Genomic DNA, 22,929 nt, shown 5'->3' on the forward strand with positions numbered 1-22,929 from the left:
TGAATGTAGAGACGTGCTGCAACGCGTCTCTACATTCACTTTGAATGGGATCACGACGCGCGTCAATTTTTTGCATCTTTTGGTGTGAACGCATAATACAATAAATTGATTTATTAATACAATATTGGTAATTTGGTCGTGTAGCCTAATCAACAGAAGTTAGCCTATGTTATATTATATATGTTTTATATTGACCATCGGAATCAGGCAAGCATCCGTGAACGTGGCATTATCCCAGGTGCGCATTCATGCGTGTGTGTTTGGAGTGGTGGCTCAAGTATTTTAGTCTGCAGCATTTTTAGGTTTACATGTAAACACAGGGAGGAGTAGCCCTAGGCAATAGAATTGGTATTTGAAATCGCTGTTGGAAAACAGGCAAAAGCACGTCTGCTTTTCGTTAGAAACAGAAACCAGTTCGTCCACGTTAGTTTGTGTCTCTGATCAGACCATGTTTGACGCGTCTTTACAAAGGACATTAAAAAAATTCTCATGCATTTCAACACATTGGCAAAGCCTATGAATGCATTGCCAAGCTGTGTTATCGAAGTTTTGAAGATGGCCATAGGAAAGTGTAGATACAGAACCGTAACGGCTTTCTGCAGTCGAAGGTAATTTTTTGTTAAGCCTTACCCAGGAAATTGCCTGGTCTAAGTCAACCTGTCGTTCTGTTATCAGTGATTTACAGCCTCCAGCTCTGGCGTGGTTTAAAGTTCATTCCCTTTCTCTGGTATTCTAGATGTTAGTCAGAGGAGTTGAGTGGAGTGCAATCCGCAGAGCAGGCCAAAGGGTTCCCAGCAGGTAAGTCTCGGCTCAGATATGCTCCGTTACGCGCAGTTCTTGGCAAAAGACCACTCCCCAGCCATTAACTTAAATTAACGACATCCAGGTATAATTATTGGATGCAAAAAAAGAGCAAACGCGTTTTTCAATCACGACAGCTTATAAGGAGCCAGACGTACACAATGCTAGGTGTGTTCTTCTACGTATTAAGCTAACGATTCATAACTCATTAACCATTTTGCAATTGTTTTACGGACTACAACGTGCCGTTACTACACAGAAATTCCCTTGGGTCACGTTTCGAGCTGGTTAAACACAGGTGCAAAACGGGACTTATATTAGATGCTAGAATGGAGACTACAATAATCGGTGATCCCATTCCGAGCGGAGGGGGACTCACAACAACCAAGTGTTCGTAGCTCGTACAGGTGGAAATGGAGGCTTTATAAACAGCAGACATGACATTGTCTGTATTGTCATAGTATCGCTGTTATATCACATTATGTAAATTAATTATATCTGATAAGTAGCAGGAGATGGAGTTTGGTACGCACCCCAGACATAGCTCCACACGTAACATCGGATCTTATGAAACGTACCCAGTTTCACAGAGGTTTTTTGCGTCACCTTTTTTTTATCAACCTGCAGCAGCTCGACCACGGAGCGTTTGATTATCTGACAAAAGTAACGTTGCGATCAGCTGATTTTGCGCAATTCTCCAGTGTGTTCGCAGTGCACAGCACACATGAGCGCACATTTCATTGCGCTTATCATTCGTTTCGAGCCACGGCACATCTTGGTGCCACTTTTTCGAAAAAATCATTTTCTTCTGCTCCGGCTCCATTTCCCTTTTCTTTGCAGTTGTTTTTGTTGTTGTTTCGTTTTTTTTTCTCCCGATCTCTGGTACTTGCGTACCAGTTATGTGCACAATAAACGCAAAACGAAGAAAAAAGCCGAAAAACGGACCTGCTACACCACTGGCCCTGTTGCCACACCACAGGCCCCAGCTCCGGGGCTGCAGCTGAATGCTGCTCGCTTGTTTTGAGTAATTGAGTGAAGAGGGGTGGAGCCATTTATTTATTTTGGGAGGGAGTTCTAGAGGGAGGGTTCTGCAATGGAGAGGACCCTGTCCCCCCCCTCTTGGCACTTGGTTCTGTTGGGGGCCGAGAAAAAAACTATAGTCTGACAAAGAAGCCTACGAATTTGATTACTCCGAGCATCCTGTTCTCCATGGCTGAAGTCTACTGTCTGTTCTTCTGGCCTCTTCTCCATAGGGAACAATTCATAACCTTCTGCCATGTCTTTTAAAGGTAAGAACAGCCCATCATGTTCACACACACACACACACACACACACACACACACACACACATGCATACAAATACACCCACACATGCACACAAACATATTCACAAACATGTACACAAACATACAAGCACACAGTAGCTGTAACCATTGAACAGCCATCTGGGCTTTGTGCCTTGTTGCAGTTTCCCGTACTCAGGAGTCTGTAGCCCGTCCTTCTCTCACCTTCAGCTTGACCAAAGTGCCGCTGCCACAATATCAACTGGAACCCATAAGATGGACCCCATCTAACCCGTACTATCTCCCTCCCCTGTCTCTCAGTCAAGTTTAGAGTGGATTTTCAGGGTTTATATCTGTTTTTAACACTCCAAATGGGTGGTCAAAGTCCAATTCAAAGTCAATTATTTTGTATAGCACAGTATCAGACACAGAGGTTATCAAAGTGCTTTAAAATAAAATAAAAAAACAAAATAGAATGAAATAAATATATATATATATATATATATATATATATAAATAATAATATATATATATATATATATAATTATTCAAGTAACAACAGAATCAAACGAAACCAAAACAACATTAATTGAAAGCAAAAGAAAATAACCATCATGTCTTTTGCCCCGAATTCTACCTCAAGGGCAATTAATACTGCCCGGTCCCACTGTCTCAGTTCGAAGTCACGACCATGCCTTCACTGTTGCAATCAATGGATTATTTTAGCCTATTAGGCCTGCTGTCCCTTTGAAATCTCACCTAAATCCTACCTTTTCTTTGGCCTTTAATCCCATCTGAGATTTTGTGACATAAACAACTCGCATATACAATTCGCTGTTTTTGTTTCCTTTCAATTTCCTCTGAAGCATGTTCTTTATAAATAAAATGTATTTGACTTGATATATTTAATTATATATATATATATATATTAGAGCTGTCAAGCGATTAAAATATTTAATCGTGATGAATCGCATTAATGTCATAGTTAACTCTAATAAATCGCGATTAATCGCAAATTCTTTTTCTATGCTAAATATCCCTTGATTTTTTTGTCCCATAATTCTTTTCATTTTAATTCTCTTAACAACATTGGCATATACACTGATCAAAACAGGACGATACAAAAATAGAGCCTATAGTGCAATTAAACGACTGCTTTGAACAAATGTAATTTGAACATAGCAGTCAGGCTACTGCTTCTTTGTCTTGAGCCAAAGAATTTTTTTTTTTTTTTTTTTTAATAATTGCGTTAATCGCGCGATAAAAAAGTTAACGCTGTTAAATTTGGTTTGCGTTAATAACGCGTTTAACTGACAGCTCTAATATATATATATATATAAATATATATATATGCAGTACAAATTAAATAGTAACAACCAACATGTAACATTATTAAAAGTGTGGAGGAGGTTGAGCGGGAATTATAAACCATGGCGATAAACTGATAACACCATGAGAATTATGCTCTTTGAGGCTGTGTCCGAATTTGTTCACCACAAAGCACACTTTTTGGTCTGTCACCATTCTGTAATGCTGTTTGAAGGTTTGGTGTAAGAATCTAGTTGCGTAGTAGTGCAAAACTTAAAAAAACCCAATACACCATTAAAGTGGTGTACAACTGACGACTGGCGTGTACTATGGTCCAAACTATGTGTGGATCTAAGTGCACACCATTTTTCCAAACCATTCCACACCATTTCCATACCATTCAACACCATGTATCCCACACAATTTACCTCGTGATGCATCACATTGTTCCTTTTCAGCCAATGATCCAATAGACATGACAAGGCACGTACAATTTATTCATGCAAATGAGCTGTTAGGGGGTGAGATTTAACACATATCAGCTTCAATTGACCAATTAACATCATGCTGAGAGCTTCCCGCATATAATTCCTGTCCGAATTCCCCCTAATCCCTACCTTTCTTATTCTTCAAAAAAAAGTATTATTAAGTGTTCAGTATGTATTAGGGTTGGGAGAGAACAAGTGAACCAATCACAACACGGCCACAGTATCGATATCATGTTGACAATGAGGTGTGTTGTGTCTGCAGATGACCTGTACGCCTATACCCTGTCCAAGACCCTCACCACGGTGTCCTCCCCCACCACCGTTGGGCTCTACTCCTCATGTCCCGACCGCATCAATCTCATCCTCCAACGAACACAAGGTACCGCTGCTCCAAGGGGGCTCGCTCCTAACTGGAACTCTCTCTGATTTGCTGGGCTTAGTATCTTAACAGTGTCTACTTGGTTTGGTTGGACTCTAACTTTAATGTAGTTGATTGGGCTTGGAATTCAACTGAATATGTTTGTTTGCACCATAGAAGTAGGTATAGATCTCTGGGGGGCAGGGGAAATCCCCCAACCTCAGGTCCAACTCTTAAGCAGACCAAACATTGACCACATCATCACCAAGACTAAATATCAGAATTCCACCAGGCTGTGTAACAGTAAAAAGCACCTTGACTTTAACCTCTTCAGACAGTTTTTAAACTTGAGCAGGGAAGGAGATCCCTTAGTAGAAATGAAACACCCTCTCTTAAAGAGTGACAAGGAGAGTTGTATGGTTCACAGTCCACAGTGTTATCATCTGCAGTCTCAAACAAAGACCAATGTCAATATTAAAATGCTAATAAAATGACAGCAAGTTAACGAGATACTTCCTCTTCAGACCGCGATGTTAAAGTAGAACTTTTATGTCCCCGGCGGGGATTTCTTTTTACAACAGTAGTCGTAATAACACTGATATCACAGCATAACCGTAAGAGACAGAAGGCATACGGTCTATGTGGTGGTGGTGGTGGTGTGGAGAGTGAGATCATGGAAGCTCCTCCTCCACAAAGGACCCTTTCACATCACTGAACCACGCTGACTTCATGCCTTTACACGGACTACTCACTTGGAACATCATGCCCCGGACATATTCTCAAACAACGTCCTAAAACCAAAATAATTTGTTTTATTGTTTTATTCCCAGCTGGGCTTCAATGTTCTAAAATAGTTTCTCCATAAAAATTGTGTTTTGATAACATTTCTCACAAGAAATTTGCTAATAATAATAATAATCTTCATGCAGCAAATGTATATGTTTGGTTATTTTTCTATCGCTGTCCGTTCTTTCTTTATATGAATCAGGGCATTAAGGTTGACTAAAAGTATACATTTGGAGGTTCTAGATCTACAGGGACTTATGAAGTAGGAGTAAGTGATGTCAAATGAATAGGGGACCTAGGGGTCAAGGACAGTGAGCTAGAGACCACAGGTCTAGGATTATCAACCTGGAGGGTCTTGCCCTACAGGGTGTGATTCACACAGCTTGACGACGAATTGAAAATAGAAGATGTTGCAATGGATGAATCAACATTTATTGAAGGAGATAAGAACTTAGCCATCTACCAGGGGCCACCTTGGCTTACCCTAACCCTAATGTTATGACCCTCTAGCCTAGGGGATCGAGGATAGAGGCTGGATTTCACAAACAAACAAAGACACTGGGATCACAATTAAAAAAAATATTTATTGTAATAACACCAGATAGGAAATAGTTCAGAAAAGCTTTAAGACATAAGGGTGAACCTGTGACAAGCAATGAATATAACAGGACTTAACTTTAAACAAACTCATCTTTATAATAGCTCAAACGAAAAGGAAAGAAAAAGTAGGTAAGCCTAGCTCCCTAGCTCAACAAAAAACAAGATAAAATGTTGAACCAAATGAAAGGCCACTCGCAGCCTACCATCATCCAGAATGACGAATGATGAAATTTAAAACAGCTTAACCAAAGCACAAGGCCAAAAATGGAAACAGTTAGACGAGGCTGAATTAAACTAAATAGGTGACCGATGGCCACAGTGGCACCAAACCATAAAAAGTTAACAAATCAGGCTATGTTAACAGGCAGGCGTATTAGAGGGCATAAAAGCGCAGGAGAGCACATGAGATTGATAAGAGCACATGAGAGCGCATGAGCGTGTCTGAGAGTGCATGAGAGCACATGAGAGCACATGAGAGCGCATGAGAGCGTCTGAGAGTGCATGAGAGCGGCTGAGAGTGCATGAGGGAGCATGATGGATCATGAGAGGCAGATGGAACCGTCAAAGCTTTTAAGCAGGCAGCTTTGCTCTCATTGGTTAGCATCCACCAATGAAAAAGGCTGTAACTCCAAATTAGCCACATTTGTAGTCCTAAAAATGAAAGACACTATGTTTTTTATGGTGTGATTCAGGTAAGCATCGTAGATCAGTATCAGATGATGTCCGGGAAAAATTAGTTTCAGTTTCAATACTACACAGCCTGAGACATGAGATGGCGCATCTCATGATGACTTCCTGGATGGCTAGAGCCTCCAAATTGAAAATTTCATGTCCTTTGGGCTATTTTGGATAAAAGAGTCTGCAGGTCCCAAGCTCACTCCCAAGTGTCCTAGGTCACCTACTAATTACATCGCCTTCTGTAGGGCTAGAGCCTCCAAATTTATAATTTTAGAAGATGCCTTTCGAATTTTTATTTATTTATTGCATTCATGAATCATGCATCTTTAAGGCTGTATTAATTTGTCATGATTATGTACCTTTTTAATGGACAGTAATAAAATCTTCTGGTTATAAACTTCTGGGTACCGCCACAAAAACAGTCAGTCGTGTTCATCCCAAAGAACAATAAATGGTTGTATTAACTAACAAAATAAAAAAAGCTAATTTCTCACTTGAAATGTAATCAAAACAAATTTTAATGCCGAAAATAACTTCTAATAAAGGATTTTCTCCCGACATAAAACAGATGACATCCATTCTTTTTCCATACCTAAACTTGACAAACGTGACATATTGTTGCTTTCTATGACCAATCGATAGGGGAGCTAAACGCTCATATGGGTGTTTTTGGGTCATATTGACCAACCACCTCACGTTGACCACCAAAATCCAGCCCGCGCGCCAAACCCATTGGTGGTTTTTGGCTTTTTTGGGATGACGGTTTTTGTTGGTGGACCTTTAGAAATTGTTCCCTCATTCCCTAATCCTTACTGAACACTGCATAGTACACTATGTATGGCACAAATAAGGAGTAAGGAGAGTAACAAGTTTAGGTTAGTATTCTGACAGGAATTATGTGCGGTAAGCTCTCAGTATAGTGTTGATTTGTCGCAACAAGCTGGAACGTGTTAGATCTCACCGCATAACAGCTCTTATTTACATAAGGAAACTGCCTTAACCTCTATATTGGATCATTGGCTGAAAAGGAAAAATGTGATGCATCATGGGATAAATGGTGTAAAATAAATTGTGGAATGGTCTAGAAAAATGGTGTGGACTTGTGGGCATCGGTTGAAGTTGTATGCTCAGCAAACATAGTAAGGTGCAAGGACGGGGTTTCTTCTCCTCTAATATACGTCTAAAATGTTCTCTCAAACGTGTTGAACAATTGAACTGAATAAAACCTTCAGGATTTACAAAGTATTATAATGAAAAGTGAAATAATCAGATTCTGAATTGTTTCTCCCATAAAATGCGTTTAACATGATACCTCTACCATTAATGTTCTACTCTAACTTGTGTTCCTTTCACATGTTCATGGTACTTCTCCTCCACCATGTTTGTACTTCTCCCCCACCATGCATGTTGTTCTTCTATCTATAACATGTATCGTACTCCTCCACTGTGCCGGTTCTCCTCCTCTAACACGTGGTTCTCCTCCACCGGGCCGGTTCTCCTCCTCTAACACGTGGTTCTCCTCCACCGGGCCGGTTCCAGTGCACATGGACCGGGAGGCGACGAGGAGAGAGCAGCTGTTGGCCTACGGGAGCTCCAGACCTTGCTCGGTGAAGCCTTCTCTCTCTGGCCTGCTCTCGCTGCTCTTCAAGCTGCTCTTCTACCGGCCTGCCTGGGCGGAGGACCATCACCAGGAGCACATGCGCTTCGTCCACGTCCACTTCAGCGCCTGGCACTTCGCCGGCAGCGACCTGCTCTGGGCCGGGTTGGTGCTGAGGCTCTGCCACGCCATGCAAGTCCACTTCGGCAGGCTGCCGCTGTCCCTGTACCGCACCGTGCAGCACTACGAGGAGGACGAGATCCGCCAGAAGGTCTTTAAGAGTTTTCTTTGGTGATCTTTCACAATAGTAAAGAAATACATTTGTATGAGGCCCCTATTATACTCTTTTTTTTGATGATTAGTCAAAACAAGCCCTTTCATAAACGACCCTTGTGTGACATTTAAACTGTGAGTGTTCCTCCAGATTTATGATGTGTAAAGCCTACTAAGTGGGTACAAAACGACCACTTGTGACGTCAATAGGGGCTGCCTCTTGAAATGGCTTATAATAGCATAAATTATACCTGGTGTTGAAACTTTAGGCGCTCTTTAAATGGCTGCATATGAATGTTGTTAACATCCCTTTCTTCCAAACCATCAGCTTGTGAAGGAAGGTCCAAGCTGCCTTAAACCTAAGATGCTGTGCTGCTGCCCGCTGTGGCACTTCATCCTCTCTGTCCTGATTACCATGGTGATCATCTGCGTGGGCCTGGGGCTGTTCGGCTTCCCCGAGGAGGGGGACGAGGGCATGGGCCAGGTCAATGGGACAACCACCAATCATATGGGTGTCGGTGAGGGCGTGGCCCTTGCAGCGCTTGGCGTTCCTGCTGCAAGCGCGGGCAAGTTCATGGTTGACCTGGCGAAGAACCTTCTGCACAGCCAGAAAAGCAGACTCAACAGCATCATGGACAACGTACAGGTGAGCCGCCAGCTTGGCTTCATGCACGAGGTGCGGAAGGAAATATGGCTTCTGTCCAACTTCATCCACTTCATGGAGCTGTTCGAGGGCCGGCGGATCCGCATCGTGATAAGGATCACAAACCTTGACCGCTGCAGCCCGACGAAGATCGTGTCGGTCCTGGAAGCCATCAACATCCTGCTCTCAGACCAGGGGAGTCCCTTCTTTCTAATCCTGGCTGTCAACCCGGAAGTGATCGTGCAGAAAGTGAACTTTGCTGATGGCTGCTTGTGTCGCGAGGACCGAGCGTATGCCTTTTTGAACCGCATCGTTACTCTCTCCTTCACCATCCCACCGCTGACGGAGGAATCCAAACGCAAGGTGTTGAAAGGCCTCACCCACAAATCAGACGTGATTCTGACCGGGACACACAGGCGCAAACACAGACTGTGTTGCAGAAAATCAACGCAAGACCATGAGTCTTCCCTAGAGGACATCCTCACACCACTGATATATACAACGAGGGAATCCACGGAGGGGGTGGAGGAGGAAATAGAGAACCTTGTCACCATTGCCTTCGAAAGCTTCACGAGTGACGGGGGCAGGCTGAAGAAATACATCTTGGACGACAGCATGTCCATGAGGCGGGTGATCAACTCCATTCGGATGACGGTGACCATCATGAAATATCTGAAAGCCGAGGTTCCTCCACCAGAGGACATTGCGGCCTGGGTGGTGTTGGCCAACTACTGGCCCTGCCGTCTCAGCTGGCTCCTCAACTGTGTGGAAGACGACCAGCAGAGAATAGAGATCGACGGGGGCAAAGTGTCGTACAGTGAGGACTCTAAGGCCCTGTGGCAGGTCTTCGAGGAGTCCAGGGTGGAGCTCTACATGATCAGAGAACAGATCGAAGATCTCCTGGAGCAGGACAGCGATCCAGAGACCTTTGAAATGCTTCTGAAGATCGACTTCCCGTTCACTATAAAGGATATTGAGGCGTTTGCGGCGGCGACGGTGAACCTTGACCTCACGATAAGAAAGGAGCTGGGTCAGATCAGAGGGGTCTCCAAGCTCAAGGAATCCGGGTGGACTGGCCCCGTCGTGCCGCTGCCTATCAAATCCATCATCAACATGAGCGTTGAGAAGGTTTGTTCAGAGGTAAGCTGCTAACACTGAGTTAGGATCATTCATTATCATTAGGAAATAATGGCATAGTCACCAAAATGATTTAAACCCACTACATAGACATTATATCAACTCTGATCAATAATTAATTAATTAATTAACAAACCCTTTCTCCTACTCTTCCCCTTCTTCTTTTTTAGCTGGAGAGTCTGCACCCTAATTCTGATTATGCTAAGGTTGTCAGGGAGAATGACCTTAACGGCTTAGCGCTGGTCTTCGGTGACGTTGACCAACTCAAGTTGCTCTTCCCGATGACGCTGGGGCAGTGGACTGCTTTCAGGCTACGCTTCTGGGGCTTTTCCTCAGTCCGTCGACAAACTCCATCTCAGTCACCCTGCCTCAGACGGCCCCATCACGAACCACCATCACAGCCTAGCTAGCCTTCATGCTACGCTTCACGGATACATGTGTAATCATGATATACAAGCTGTGAAACAAGGATATCAGTATTGTATACGATGTATAAATGTCCCAAATTATACAATATATGGTACTTGAACACAAGGTCACAGGCTACATATTAAACTGTACTATATATACAATGTGAAAGCTTAAAATGCTATATGAACAATGTATAACTATTTAACTATATCAATTAAATCCATTGATTTAATTGATATGGTATATGCAGAGCAGTATTGGTGGAAGGACTGTTTTATGTTGCACTTAAAATGTTAATTATTGAAGTAAAGGAACCCACTTCATTGGACCATTTATGGACAAGTTATAGTTAGTTTGTAATGCTTGAAATAAGAAATTTTAGTTTGTTAACATTCAAACCATTCTCATCATTGTGCAGTGAATCTGTTTGTTTCTGGAAAAAGCCCTTTTCTCCTGAGTGACCGTATTTATTGCCAAGGACTTTGGGAAACACTCTTTTATTTTGTATTCTTTATTCTATCCTGGTTATTAGTGCATGGTTTCGTGTTCAATCTGACTTTTTCCAAGACTTTTTCTCTTTTGCTCTATGTTGTTATACTTGAACAACACAAATATATATGCATCTAAATATTATAAACAACACTATAGGTATCTTAATTTGCACTAGAATGTGTACTGTTTTTTCTTCTTCCTCTGGGAATGGACATTGATCTATTATATTGTACTGTACTTATTTTATTGTACCAGGGCTGTACAGAAATGTCCTGTTCATCAACACTGTACATGCATTATTCTTATTGCATGAGAAAATGTACTCAATACTATTGTTATGACTTGACTGTTTTCACCAAACAATTTGCTCCGGTGATAAACCGGACTCAACCTCAATAAACATTTGTGAGACTACACTTTGTGATCACAAAGACAATGATTGAATCCATAGTATTAACAAATCAGTATACATGTATCATTGGGAAACCATCCAGATATTAAAGTTTATGTGACCTTGCCAAATAAGAACTGTTTTCCCATGCCCGTAGACATGGTCCATGTGTTCATATGCCCAGGGTAATGAAAGTTAAAGCCACTGGACATGAAAAAAGGTAATTGATCTTTACAAGGTGTAGATGTGAATACGACAGAAGAAACACCATTCAGTATTATGTTGTGATATCTTTATTAAGTTCTTTCAAATGAAAAGGTGTCGTACCCATGAATTGCCAACATGCTAATTATTGGGCTGATCATTCGGTGCCAACAAGCAGGAACCCACATAATGGAAGTTCTAACTATCCCTGTTTTTTCCTTTCATTTCGCCAATTCCAAATTACACCGTCACCCAAAATCACACGACTGAGGTGCGAAGGTTCATAGTGATGGTGTGAATATCAAGACAGCATAAGATGGGTGTGCTGTGCATGTATATTAAGCATTAGTAACTGTAGTGCAATCACATGACCCAATATTGATTAAAGGTATATTTGCATTTGTGATTAAGAAAAATACAATTGTGGCATATTAATGCATCATAAACATAATACATCTGAAAATACATAGAGCTTTATGAAAAAATAAAAAATGAATTGCATATCAGGATACATGGTTATATTCAAGGCACAATACAAAAGCCAATCAGATATATTCTTTGTTGCATCAATCCACCGGATTTACATTTTCAAAGTAGTATCCTAGTGGAATAAATCTCTTACCACAATAAAAGGGTATTGCTGTTCTTTAGCATTACATCTACAAAATAAAATATCATATATAGCTTCTCATGTGGGCTATGATAAAGGTAAAATAAGAACTAAAGTAGGTTGGCAACACTTTAACTAGAATAGAAACACTAATATACCAATTGTTAATCTTAAATGGAGAGCGTTTTGCGATGCAATATCCACTGTGATGCATAAGGAGCGAATATAAATACCGTGGGCATTAAAAAAATGTGGAAAAATAAATGAAGTTAAGACTTAAGAAAACAGCCTCAGGTTAACACTATAGTAGGCCCCTTAAGGTCAAAACTACTGGAGAACCTACCTTAAGGCAAACAAACAGTAGACCCTACCTTAAGGTTAACACTATAGTAAACTTAACCTTCAGGTGAACACTACAACTTACCTTAAGGTCAACATACCACAGTAGGCCTTACCTTAAGGTCTAACATTCTACTGCAGGGGTCAACATAAAGTCAAACATACTAGGATAGGAGTTTAAGTCAGGTCAAACAGGAGGGGGAATATGAAATCAACTCGTCAACACCACAGTAGGCCTCATCTTAGGTCAAAGGTATTAAAACACCCGAAGGGCTTGGGACGACATTACTTTCTGCCCACCGCCTCAGCCAGCTTCTTCAGCCTCTTCTTGAGCTCCAGAGGAAACTTCTCATAACATTTCTTACATACCGGCTTCATGTCAAATTCCACAAACTTGTTCCTGCAAAGAGAAAGAGAAACACAAGAGAAAGATGAAACCACCAGACCGACCCAACTGATCTACATTGGAGCCAATTGAAAACAGCGCTGATTGGAGCCATGCTCTGCATGGCTGTGCATGTTTCCTCTTTATGATTCGGGGGTTGAAAACACTTAATTGTAGAGCAACATACAGGTACTTTTTTTGTGTTAATTCACATGGTCTGTTCATTTACTGTTGAGGGGTAAATCTACGTAGGCACTCTATTACAAAGCAGCAAGAGGCTCTCAATCAGCTGTCAAGATTTCAACCTCCATGAGGATATAAATCCCAATGCTTCCAGTAGCGCCGGTGGGTCACTGGTGCATTCCACTTTACACATTTGTATCAAATGAAGTCATTTGGTGCACATGCACGTTGCGTTACTAAAATAACAAATATACACAAATATAGTCTTCATGTCGATATCCTTAATACTTTGCCCACTATGCTCATTATTTTGGGTGTGCCAACCTACAAGTTCCGCTTTACCATTTGTAAAGTTGCACTTTTTAAATTAATGGGAATGACTAAATTTCATAAAAATATGAAAAGTAAAACAGACATATATGAAGACATGCACGTGTGCAATCAAGTGCCCCTATTATACCAAGAGGTATGATGTTGAGTATGCTGTACCAACTATTAGGCTGTGTGCTGACATTTAATAGGGTTAATAGGGTACTGATTTACACACTGAAATCACTTCACCAATGTTTACATTGAAACCCCGATAAGGCAGCACTACTCACTTTTTGTTTACATAAACATTAAAATAATACAATGCAATGTGACAGTATAAACTTGATGAAACACAAACAGGTAGATATCTTGAGAACCCAATGTACATGTATGTTTTTGGTTGAATAAAGGAAGTGAAATTTGTTCTTGATTGTTGCCTAGAATTCAGGGTGGTGATTTTTTGGCTGCACATGAGCAGTTAAAAAAAATAAAATAAAATTACCCCATGCTTATTTGTTTGGGGTTGAAATTCTCTTTCATGTAGCCAACAATGTTTATGATAGTTTTAAAGTTGAGATTCTAATCTTTGTATGGTGTCTCACGTTACTGCTTTCTCATTTGTTTAAATTCCATTCACCTAATCTTTGCGATTGGGGCGGGTGGGCCTCACCCAGACACTTCGGAATGAATTAAACCATTAGATACGGCCACATGTGACCTTGAGGTAGCTGCACTTGGTTGACATTACAGATAAGAGGGCCTTTTCCAAGGCGGAAAAAACTCTGGCGCGCTGTCACTGCCTTGGGCCACGTTGTTCAGTTCAATGCAATACAAACTCCTGTTGCATTCTGCGCCTGTGCGCCTGTCTCCGGGACGCTAACTGGTGGACGTCGGTCAGGGGTGGAACGTTGACTGGTTCTACGGCAAACTTCGGTTAAATTATTATCACGGTTTGAATAATACAGTTTTGACGCAGTAATGATAAACGTCGGGAATTTGACCTCGGTTAATCCTTAGTAGGCTCAGGCTGATACATCCCATCATACATCTGGGGGGGGGACACACTCCTCCACCCACTTGTGATGTCACTAATGGATCAATTTTGAACATGCCATGGCTAGACAACATCACACCTGGTGGTTCAATAGAGTCTCTGTAAGACGAGGGTATATTGACACCAGACAGCATTCAAATAAATACACAAACACAAAAATAGAGAAACGCAAAAAGAGCGCATTTCTATAAGCATCAGCGGGAAAGGGCATGCCGTCGACATCACGGTGACATCACAGCGGGGGAAGCGGGTGCCTTGAAGGGTGCTTGCAGAACAACGAGAGAGGAACCTCTACACACAGACGGTGGGCTTCTTCCGGCCCTCTTTGGCGTCCCGCTCGCGGCGGGCCAGGCGGCGCTTCAGCTCGTCAGGCATGCGCTCGTAACAACGCCTGCACACCGGCCGCAGGTCCACCTCCACAAACTTATCTCTGGACGCAGCCCCGCCCACAGGGCAGCGCAGCCAGAGGGCAAGGGGGGGGGGGGGGGGGACGCAAGAGAGGGAAGCCGAAGAAGGAAGACATGAAGGTAGGAGGAAAGGAAGGAAAAGGTTGAGGGAGGATTATTAGGACCAGACCGGGGGTTGTTAACCGAGACCCCAGGGTGAGTGAAAAGCCCTAGACAGAGTGAGTAAACACACACACTCACACTCACACGATGCCCACTAAACACACACAGTAAACCCAGAGCAGACGGGGGCAGGGACGTACTTGAGGGTGAGTTTGGTGTTGCAGGTGGAGCAGGAGAAGCAGCTGACGCACCAGGCCTTGTTGAGGGCTGAGACCACTGCAGAGACCAGGAGAGAGGGATCGGAAGTCATACCTTTTATCTGACGAAGACACGACATGAGTGCATACTAGTCCAGATTGGTTGGCAGTGTTTGGTTCAGTAACCTTTTAGGTCTCAAACTACATTATTTACAATATTTGTGAGATAATGTGCAGCATTTTGATAGTATGTGTAACGCGTCTTTTAACCACTAGGAAGCAGCAAACTCCTAAAAAACTAAATCTCTCAATAGGTTCACTCGTAAAGTATTCTTGCTTGTTACTAGTTCTACCACTAAAAGTATTCTTTGCAGTAGTTTAAAGCATTATCTTGAATAGGTCATCTTAATGAGTATTAGTCCTTACCGTCGCCTTCGATCACACGGTTGCAGTGGTAGCAAACATCTCCAAACAGCTGGTCAGTGGACAAAAAGCAGACTTTAAACTAAGCTCCTGAACCGGCTAACTAAAATACACAAACATTGAATAGACATGAAAATTAATGACATGGCCAGAGAACCAGCCTAGCATAAAAGGTAGAGGTGGGTGGTTTGTTGGACAGGGGGGGGGTGTACATAAGAGCTAGAACCATTAACTGCTGTTTATTAGTTAATGGTTAATAGTTGGTGAATCGATAAGTCAGTCAATCTACAAAAAAATTATCAAATCAAATTAATATAATAGATTCATAAAATATGTGGTGTGTGTAGGTAATTAATGAAATACATATACAAGCCAACCATTTGCTGCTTAATGCTTCAGAAGAACTCTGGTAACTTGTGATGGCATTTGGTGTTATTAATGACATTTTGCCCAACGCACTGATCCAAAAGATTATTGTGAGTGGCAACCTTGTGTACAGTTGGATCATTGTTACGGGGGTAATGTAAAGAAGGTGTACCTGGTTGTAATGGGTCTCACAGTAGGCCAGCCCCTTCCTCTCATAGTGGCGGTGACCCAGGAAGGGCTTCTCACACTTGGCACACACAAAGTGCTGCAGAGACACATAAACACACTTATCACAAGATCTGAACTCACCATAACAGTGTCCGTCTGAAAGAACCAGACATAATAGCATAACCTGGTCATTCCCTGCAGTCTGTGTAAGCTATAACGGCGCTTTCATTTATCCTCCTGCATGTTATTCAGAGTGTTGTTCGCTAAAAGTGGACCAAAATGTCCTCTTTCCGTGCGTTATGATGATCTTTATAATATGAAGAAGATGTGTGGTACAAATGAACATGAAATAGGAAAAACACAAAAAAAAAGACGGGGCAATCTGGCGGCCTGTGTGCTGGAGGAGCGCTACATTTAAAATATGCCCGCTGAGGTGCTGAATTATGTCTGGCTACCCTCTCTACCACTGACCTCCACGTGCCACTGCTTGCCCATGGCGTTGACCACGCGACCCTCGATGGGTCTTCTGCAGGCACCACAGATCGGGACCCCCATCTTGTCGTGGCAGGGCAGACAGTACAGCTCACCCTTCAGCTCCCTTGCCTCGGCTGTCAGCTCCTTACTGCACCACGACACCACACACACGCCATGAGAACGCAACGTCAACATCATGAGAACACCATGACGTCATCATGATAACGTAGATAACATGGCAACGACAACATCAGGACGGCATTATAAAATCACCACGAGTAGATCAGGAGAACGTCTTGACAACATCATGGAAAGATCATGAGAACTTTATGACATTGTCACGCAAGAGAACCCGTTCAACCCGGCGGCATGGGTAACATGGCAGTATATCACTGCGCAGAGAGGAGGGCACCGACCTGCAGTTGCTGCAGTTGAAGTGGTCAGGGTGGTAGGGGTCATTCTTGAAGATGAGAGGCTGCTCCTCGATGATGGCATGGCACTTCTGACAGATGTACTTCCCAAGGCCGCGAGCCTTCTCTCGGTTGTGGCAGGGACGACACAGGTGTCTGGTTACACACAAGAAAGAACAATTTGCCTTCATCAAGTGACCCCTTCAATCATGCAGGGACTGTGTCTGGCAATAAACTAATACAACGGTTCAGTACAGCGACATGATGCTGATATGTACGGGATAAGATACCAGACTACCAGAGAGTTTCTATTGGAGTTTCAGTATGTGATGGTAGCCTGGGGTTCTAGATAACAGAATACAGGTTATAGAATAAATACAATATATGGGGCTGACGTGTTGTTCTAGAATCAAGACCACAGACTAAACACAATATATATATATGGGGCTGACGTGTTGTTCTTGATTAAAGACCACAGATTAAACATAGTATTTATATGGGGATGACCTGTGGTTCTATATTAAAGACCACAGACTAAACACAATATATATCTATATATATATATATGGGGCTGACGTGTTGTTCTTGATTAAAGACCACAGATTAAACACAGTATATATGGGGTTTACCTGTGTTTCTAGATTAAAGACCACAGATTAAACACAGTAGTGTTGAGGCTGACCTGCCAGCATTCTTGACAAAGCCAACGTCAGCGAGCACTGCCTGGCAGATGTTACAGCAGAAACAGTCAGGGTGCCAGCTGTTGTTCATGGCTTTGATCACACGGCCGATGATGAACTCCCCTGAGAACACATGTCATCAGGTTTGATCTTCAGCAATCAGAAAGGCGGGACAGGAGGGTCATAATAAGTACAAAACATCTATGATATCAAACAGTTGCCTTACTCTTTGTAGAGAAAGACCTCCGTTTTGCATGACTGTGCACGGTATTCACATACAATCATGACAGAACCTGCATCGATAACGAGCATTTGACTGATTACATAGTCAGAATAGATGTCAATGATGCGTTTCAGTGTACCTTAGAAACGGCACCGGCACCATCAACCTTCAATCACATATATTGAAGGATATTTTTTTTTAATAAAGAAAATCAGTTTGGTTGTACTGTTAAGTAATCATGATATAAGATAAGATTGTTGTTGATTGTCATATGTTTTGGCCATACGTTTTGATTTTGTGTTTTTACACGTTTACCTCTGTGGTGTGGTGTCTGTGGTGTGCTTTGTCTGTTTCGCATCGTTGTTTCCTATGTCCAATGCGTGTTTTATTGTGTAGGACTAACCACACTGATGACAGCAGGGGGCGAACAGCATCTGGAAGTCGTGTTCGCAGTACTTCCTGCCTTCAAACTAAAACACAACACACTTCCTGTTAGCAAATATACGGAGAGGATAACATCACATTTCCTGCTGCTCAAAACTGCTGGGTGGGTGGGGGGGGGCAGTGAAAGAGGAAGAAACAAAGAAAGAAAGAAAAACCTCATAGAAGAGTCCCTCTGGGAACTGCTGGAAGCACTGAGCGCAGACGAAGCACTGCTCGTGGTACAGCTCTCCATTGCTGTTCACAATCTTCTCCGCAGGAGCAAAGCCACTCTTGCAGCGCTCGCACGCTGCGTTGGCCAGGGCGTTAGCCATGCTGTCAATCAAAAAAACATTGGGAGTTCTATTTAGTAATTGATCAACGCTGTAATCAAAATAAATAGGCATGAATTCAGATACTGATGACGTCATAATTAGGGAGCAGGTAGGGGTTCGGGCATCTTGATCAAAGATGACAACAGGTAAGGTTGCGGAAACAGGGAATGAACCCAACACTATTCGGATTGGAGTCAAACACCTAAGCCAAGGCTCTACATTAGAAATCTGCCACTGCACTGAGATAGCTTTGACAGGTAAAAAATATATATCTGGGTTATATATTAAAAACATTGCTCGTTCGATTGATTTCTCACTTATAGGGGAAAACATTTTAAAAGTACATCTCGGACTTTGTAAATACAGTAATGATATTGATTCCAGAAATTTGGCCAAAATATTCTCAGAGCGACAAAAAACTGAGTTTGCAAGCCCTGGAAAAAATTACCGTAGTAGTATCCAAGATGTTTCTACCCAACAATGAAAACTAAAATAGTCAGGGAACAACATGACTATTATTCGTATGCATACACACAATATATATATATATATATATATATATATATATATATATATATATATATATATATATATACACACACACACACATATATACATACATACACACATACATACACACATACATACACACACACACACACACACATTTGATTGGCCTCAGACCAACAAGTAATCTTAAACGTGGCGACTGAAATGACAACGTTAGACGGTCTGTTGTAAATCTGTTTATACAAAACTCCTCTGCCAATACTGAGACGGCAATGAAATATTCAGCACAAGTCATAACCTAATTTGGGCATGAGAGTACACTACACCGAGTTGACATGTAGAGGCTTAATACATGAAATATGAAAAATCGTTCATATTGAAAAGGTCGCTGGCCAAGTTAAAGTAATGTACAGAATAACTGAGGATGAAATAACACTTTGGAGATAAAATGAGGATGAAATATCTTAACAGAATAACTTGAGGATAAACTTAACTAAATAGGTTTAAATGTGGATAAGCTTCACTTGATCTCATAATGCTTATCCTTGTAAATGATTGAGTAGCTTTCCTTCTAATTGAATACAAGTTACTATTTTCTCCAGATAGAATAACGTTAACTAATAACGAATTCCCTTGAAGATTTGCTTCATAAAGACAACAGCATGGAATGCTTACAGGATTATTTATTAACAATTTCCAGATACTCAATGTAAAATTCCATCGTTGTTGGCATCTTTTCAGGTCTATATTGTCATAGAACAAGTAAACTAATATAACGGGGCCTACGCTAAGCTAACATGGCTATCGGATCTAGCTGACATGGGAGTATTATACTCCTAAATGTAGTTATGTAGCAGATAATACAACATTACCTGCCCGTCATTCCGACCACCCCAAGCATCACCACTACAACACCACGACGTTTTAAATGAACACCACCCGGACTAGGTTACTTTTACACTTCTAAACTCGGACCGAAAAATCGTTAGAAGAGTCGGTTCCTGACGCTCGCTCCAAGGCGTGCCGTCGTGAGACAGCCCAAATTAGCGTTTAAGAGAGAGGGCGGGACTTTAAGCTACATAGGTTGCACGCCGATAGGCGTTTTGAGATGGATGGAGGGACGGACATATGATAAAGGTATATCCGTTAACTTTATTTCCGTTATTCTTGTCTCGTCTTCTATTGATGTTCTTATTCTTCTTGCTCCGCGGACCGTTAAACTAGCGTACACAATGAATAGTAAGAGACCAAGTACAAGACCGGATATTACGTTACAGTAGACCGGTGTAACGTTACAATTCATGATCCTACATCCACCCACTCCCCACCGCAGGGCTATGAACGAGGCCCCGCCCACTCTGAAGTCTGTTTATGCTTCACGCACGGCCAGATGGGAAACGCAAATGGGGAAGTTTCAACAATTTTTCTGTAGCTTATTTTACCGTTGTTCATTGGCAACGCACGTGTACGTTTCAATGCCAATAAAGCCATTTGAATTTTGAAGCAGCAACTCGTCCAAAGATATCCATGCTCACACAACATCGGGAGCAACGCGGCCCTTGTCCTATAATGTCTCGCTGCGGCTTGTAGTGACATGGACATCCACCGTCCAAGTACTGTCACGTGATTCCACTTGCCACCCCCACTGACGTCACAGGCTAATGACTGAAACAACCTACGGTGATTGCAAAAATATGGAAGCCCGTTTCCGCCACGTAAAAGAAAAAAAATGTCACAACTCATTATTTTGAGATAGTATCTCATTATTTTGAGATAGTATCTCGTTATTTTGAGATAGTATCTCGTTATTTTGACATAGTATCTCGTTATTTTGACATAGTATCTCATTATTTTGAGATAGTATCTCATTATCTGATCACTGTTTTGATTGTTTTTTTTGTTTTGTTTTGTCTTGTTTTTGTTTTATTTATTTCTTATTGCTTATGTTTATTTATTTTTACACAATGTCTTGTTTTTTAAAAATAATGTATGATGACTATATGCTCTGTAAGGTGACCTTGGGTGTCTTGAAAGGCGCCTCTAAATTAAATGTATTATTTATTATTATTATTATTATTTTGAGATAGTATCTCATTATTTTGAGATAACTTCTCAACAGGACCAGACCAGTCATTGTAGCCTAATTGTAGCTTATCCATAGGTGCTACATATAGCATATATATTACAGTAGATTAGCTGGAGATGATGAACTCGATTATTAAAGATTATTTCTGACGGAGGTATACAAATGCTGAAATTTTGGCTCGATTATCTATGGAGCACAACATAAACATTAGTAAAAGAACTCTAGAAAGAGTGCTTCATATGAATCATCTGTGGCGAAGACGCAATAAGGCGGACATCGGAGAAGTAGCCGATTTCATACATCGCCAATTACAGTCCTCTGGCCAACAACATGGCTACAGGTGGATGCAACAGAAGTGTTGGATGGCAGGGATCATCACGGACAGAGAGACCGTTCGTCTCTTGCTGCGTCAAATGGATACTGCGGTCAAGTGAGCCGCCATTCGTTCATCCGCGGTTAAGCCAGCCGTCACACAAAATCTTCGTGCGCCTTTACTCTAAACAGCCTTTGGGTGGTATCTCGCAACGTTTTCAAAATAAAACCCTTCACCTACGTGTGTAGATATATAGAACACTAGCTGGCAGCGTCTAGAATGTCCGCACTTGCGGACATCTTGCCAGTCAGCTGCTCACCCATAACATGTGTTGGTAGTGGTACATGTACTTTATAAATAACCATAACTTGCTACATTTTCAACCGTTTTACCAACGGTTGGGTTTCTTACAAACCTTATTAACGTATTTATAAAATTGTACCAATTTTAGAACATTTCAATTTTTTTAGAATCTAACATAATTATTCATCAGTATCAAGTATGCAGTGCCGTAACTACATCTCTGACGTTTATAACAAAACAAACCGTTTGAAAATGTAGCAAGGTGGTTAAGGTTATTCAAAAATTACATGTACCACTACCAAGTCAACACAGTGTTATGGGTGAGCAGCTGACTGTGGCAAGTTGGCCGCTGTCACGTTAAAATTGTACCGGGGGCGAAAATTGTATTGTATTTGTATTGTATTTAATTGTTTAATCGAAACAATAAAAAAAATTGCCCGCAAAACGGGCGATCGCGTCAAATGACGCGTCAAATCACGTAGGAAGGTTCTTGAACATTCTAGACTATGAAACCTGCTTAAAACACTCAGTTTACTAGCTAAATTCGATTAAACAATTCAATACAATACAAATATAAAGTAAAAACAAGTGTTATCTAGTGATCCGTTATCTGTATTATGTTTCAAGAACCCTCCTACGTCATTTGACGCGATCGCCCGTTTCGCGGGCAAAACATTTGTAATTTGACGCGTTTGCCCGTTTCGCGGGCAATTTTTTTTATTGTTTCGATTAAACAATTAAATACAACACAAATATAAAGTAAAAACAAGTGTTATCGCTATCTATCATAATACAGATAGCGATCCGCTATCTGTATTATGTTATTTCGTCGTTTGGAAACATGTTTTCTGCATCGCGTCGTCTGTTGCCGGGCAGGTTGTCAGGATGTAAACAAACGATGACGTAGGCCGGTACAATTTTCGCCCCCGGTACAATTTTAACGTGACACCGCCAGTGCGGACCTTCGACTCCATTGGCCAGCAGAATATGCATGTGTACGTTTTTCAAATGACATTTTCTCAAAATCTATACAGTAAAATCAAATGGTTCCTTGTGGTCAAGTAGTCAGTACAACAGTTAGTATGGTCATATCAGTCAGTGCCTGAACTTATGTGACATTCGGTCTATAGCCCACTTGAAATTGCTGACATAATGCAATTTGCAAAGGCGAGAATATGC

At 41.6% G+C, this 22,929-nt stretch overlaps 2 protein-coding genes across 2 annotated transcripts; one reads left to right on the forward strand and one right to left on the reverse strand.

Moving 5' to 3' along the window:
* Positions 1 to 398: 398 nt before the first annotated feature.
* Positions 399 to 11,860, forward strand: nkpd1 (NTPase, KAP family P-loop domain containing 1). Its single transcript, XM_030376766.1, has 7 exons — positions 399 to 608; positions 737 to 798; positions 2,055 to 2,090; positions 4,143 to 4,259; positions 7,842 to 8,170; positions 8,501 to 9,955; positions 10,123 to 11,860. The coding sequence occupies exons 3-7, from the start codon at positions 2,078 to 2,080 to the stop codon at positions 10,360 to 10,362; spliced, it is 2,154 nt and encodes a 717-aa protein (XP_030232626.1). The 5' UTR covers positions 399 to 608; positions 737 to 798; positions 2,055 to 2,077; the 3' UTR covers positions 10,363 to 11,860.
* On the reverse strand, positions 11,522 to 20,224 carry lims1 (LIM and senescent cell antigen-like domains 1). The gene is made up of 10 exons (XM_030376767.1): positions 19,921 to 20,224; positions 18,383 to 18,539; positions 18,187 to 18,253; positions 17,563 to 17,683; positions 16,887 to 17,036; positions 16,468 to 16,618; positions 16,001 to 16,093; positions 15,466 to 15,514; positions 15,043 to 15,118; positions 11,522 to 12,799 (listed from the first exon to the last, which is right to left on the reverse strand). Exons 1-10 carry the CDS (start codon positions 19,947 to 19,949, stop codon positions 12,685 to 12,687), a joined length of 1,008 nt encoding a protein of 335 aa, XP_030232627.1. The 5' UTR covers positions 19,950 to 20,224; the 3' UTR covers positions 11,522 to 12,684.
* Positions 20,225 to 22,929: the final 2,705 nt, after the last annotated feature.

This window comes from Gadus morhua, chromosome 14 (assembly GCF_902167405.1).
Source record: "Gadus morhua chromosome 14, gadMor3.0, whole genome shotgun sequence".
NCBI classification, from domain to species: Eukaryota; Metazoa; Chordata; class Actinopteri; order Gadiformes; family Gadidae; genus Gadus; species Gadus morhua.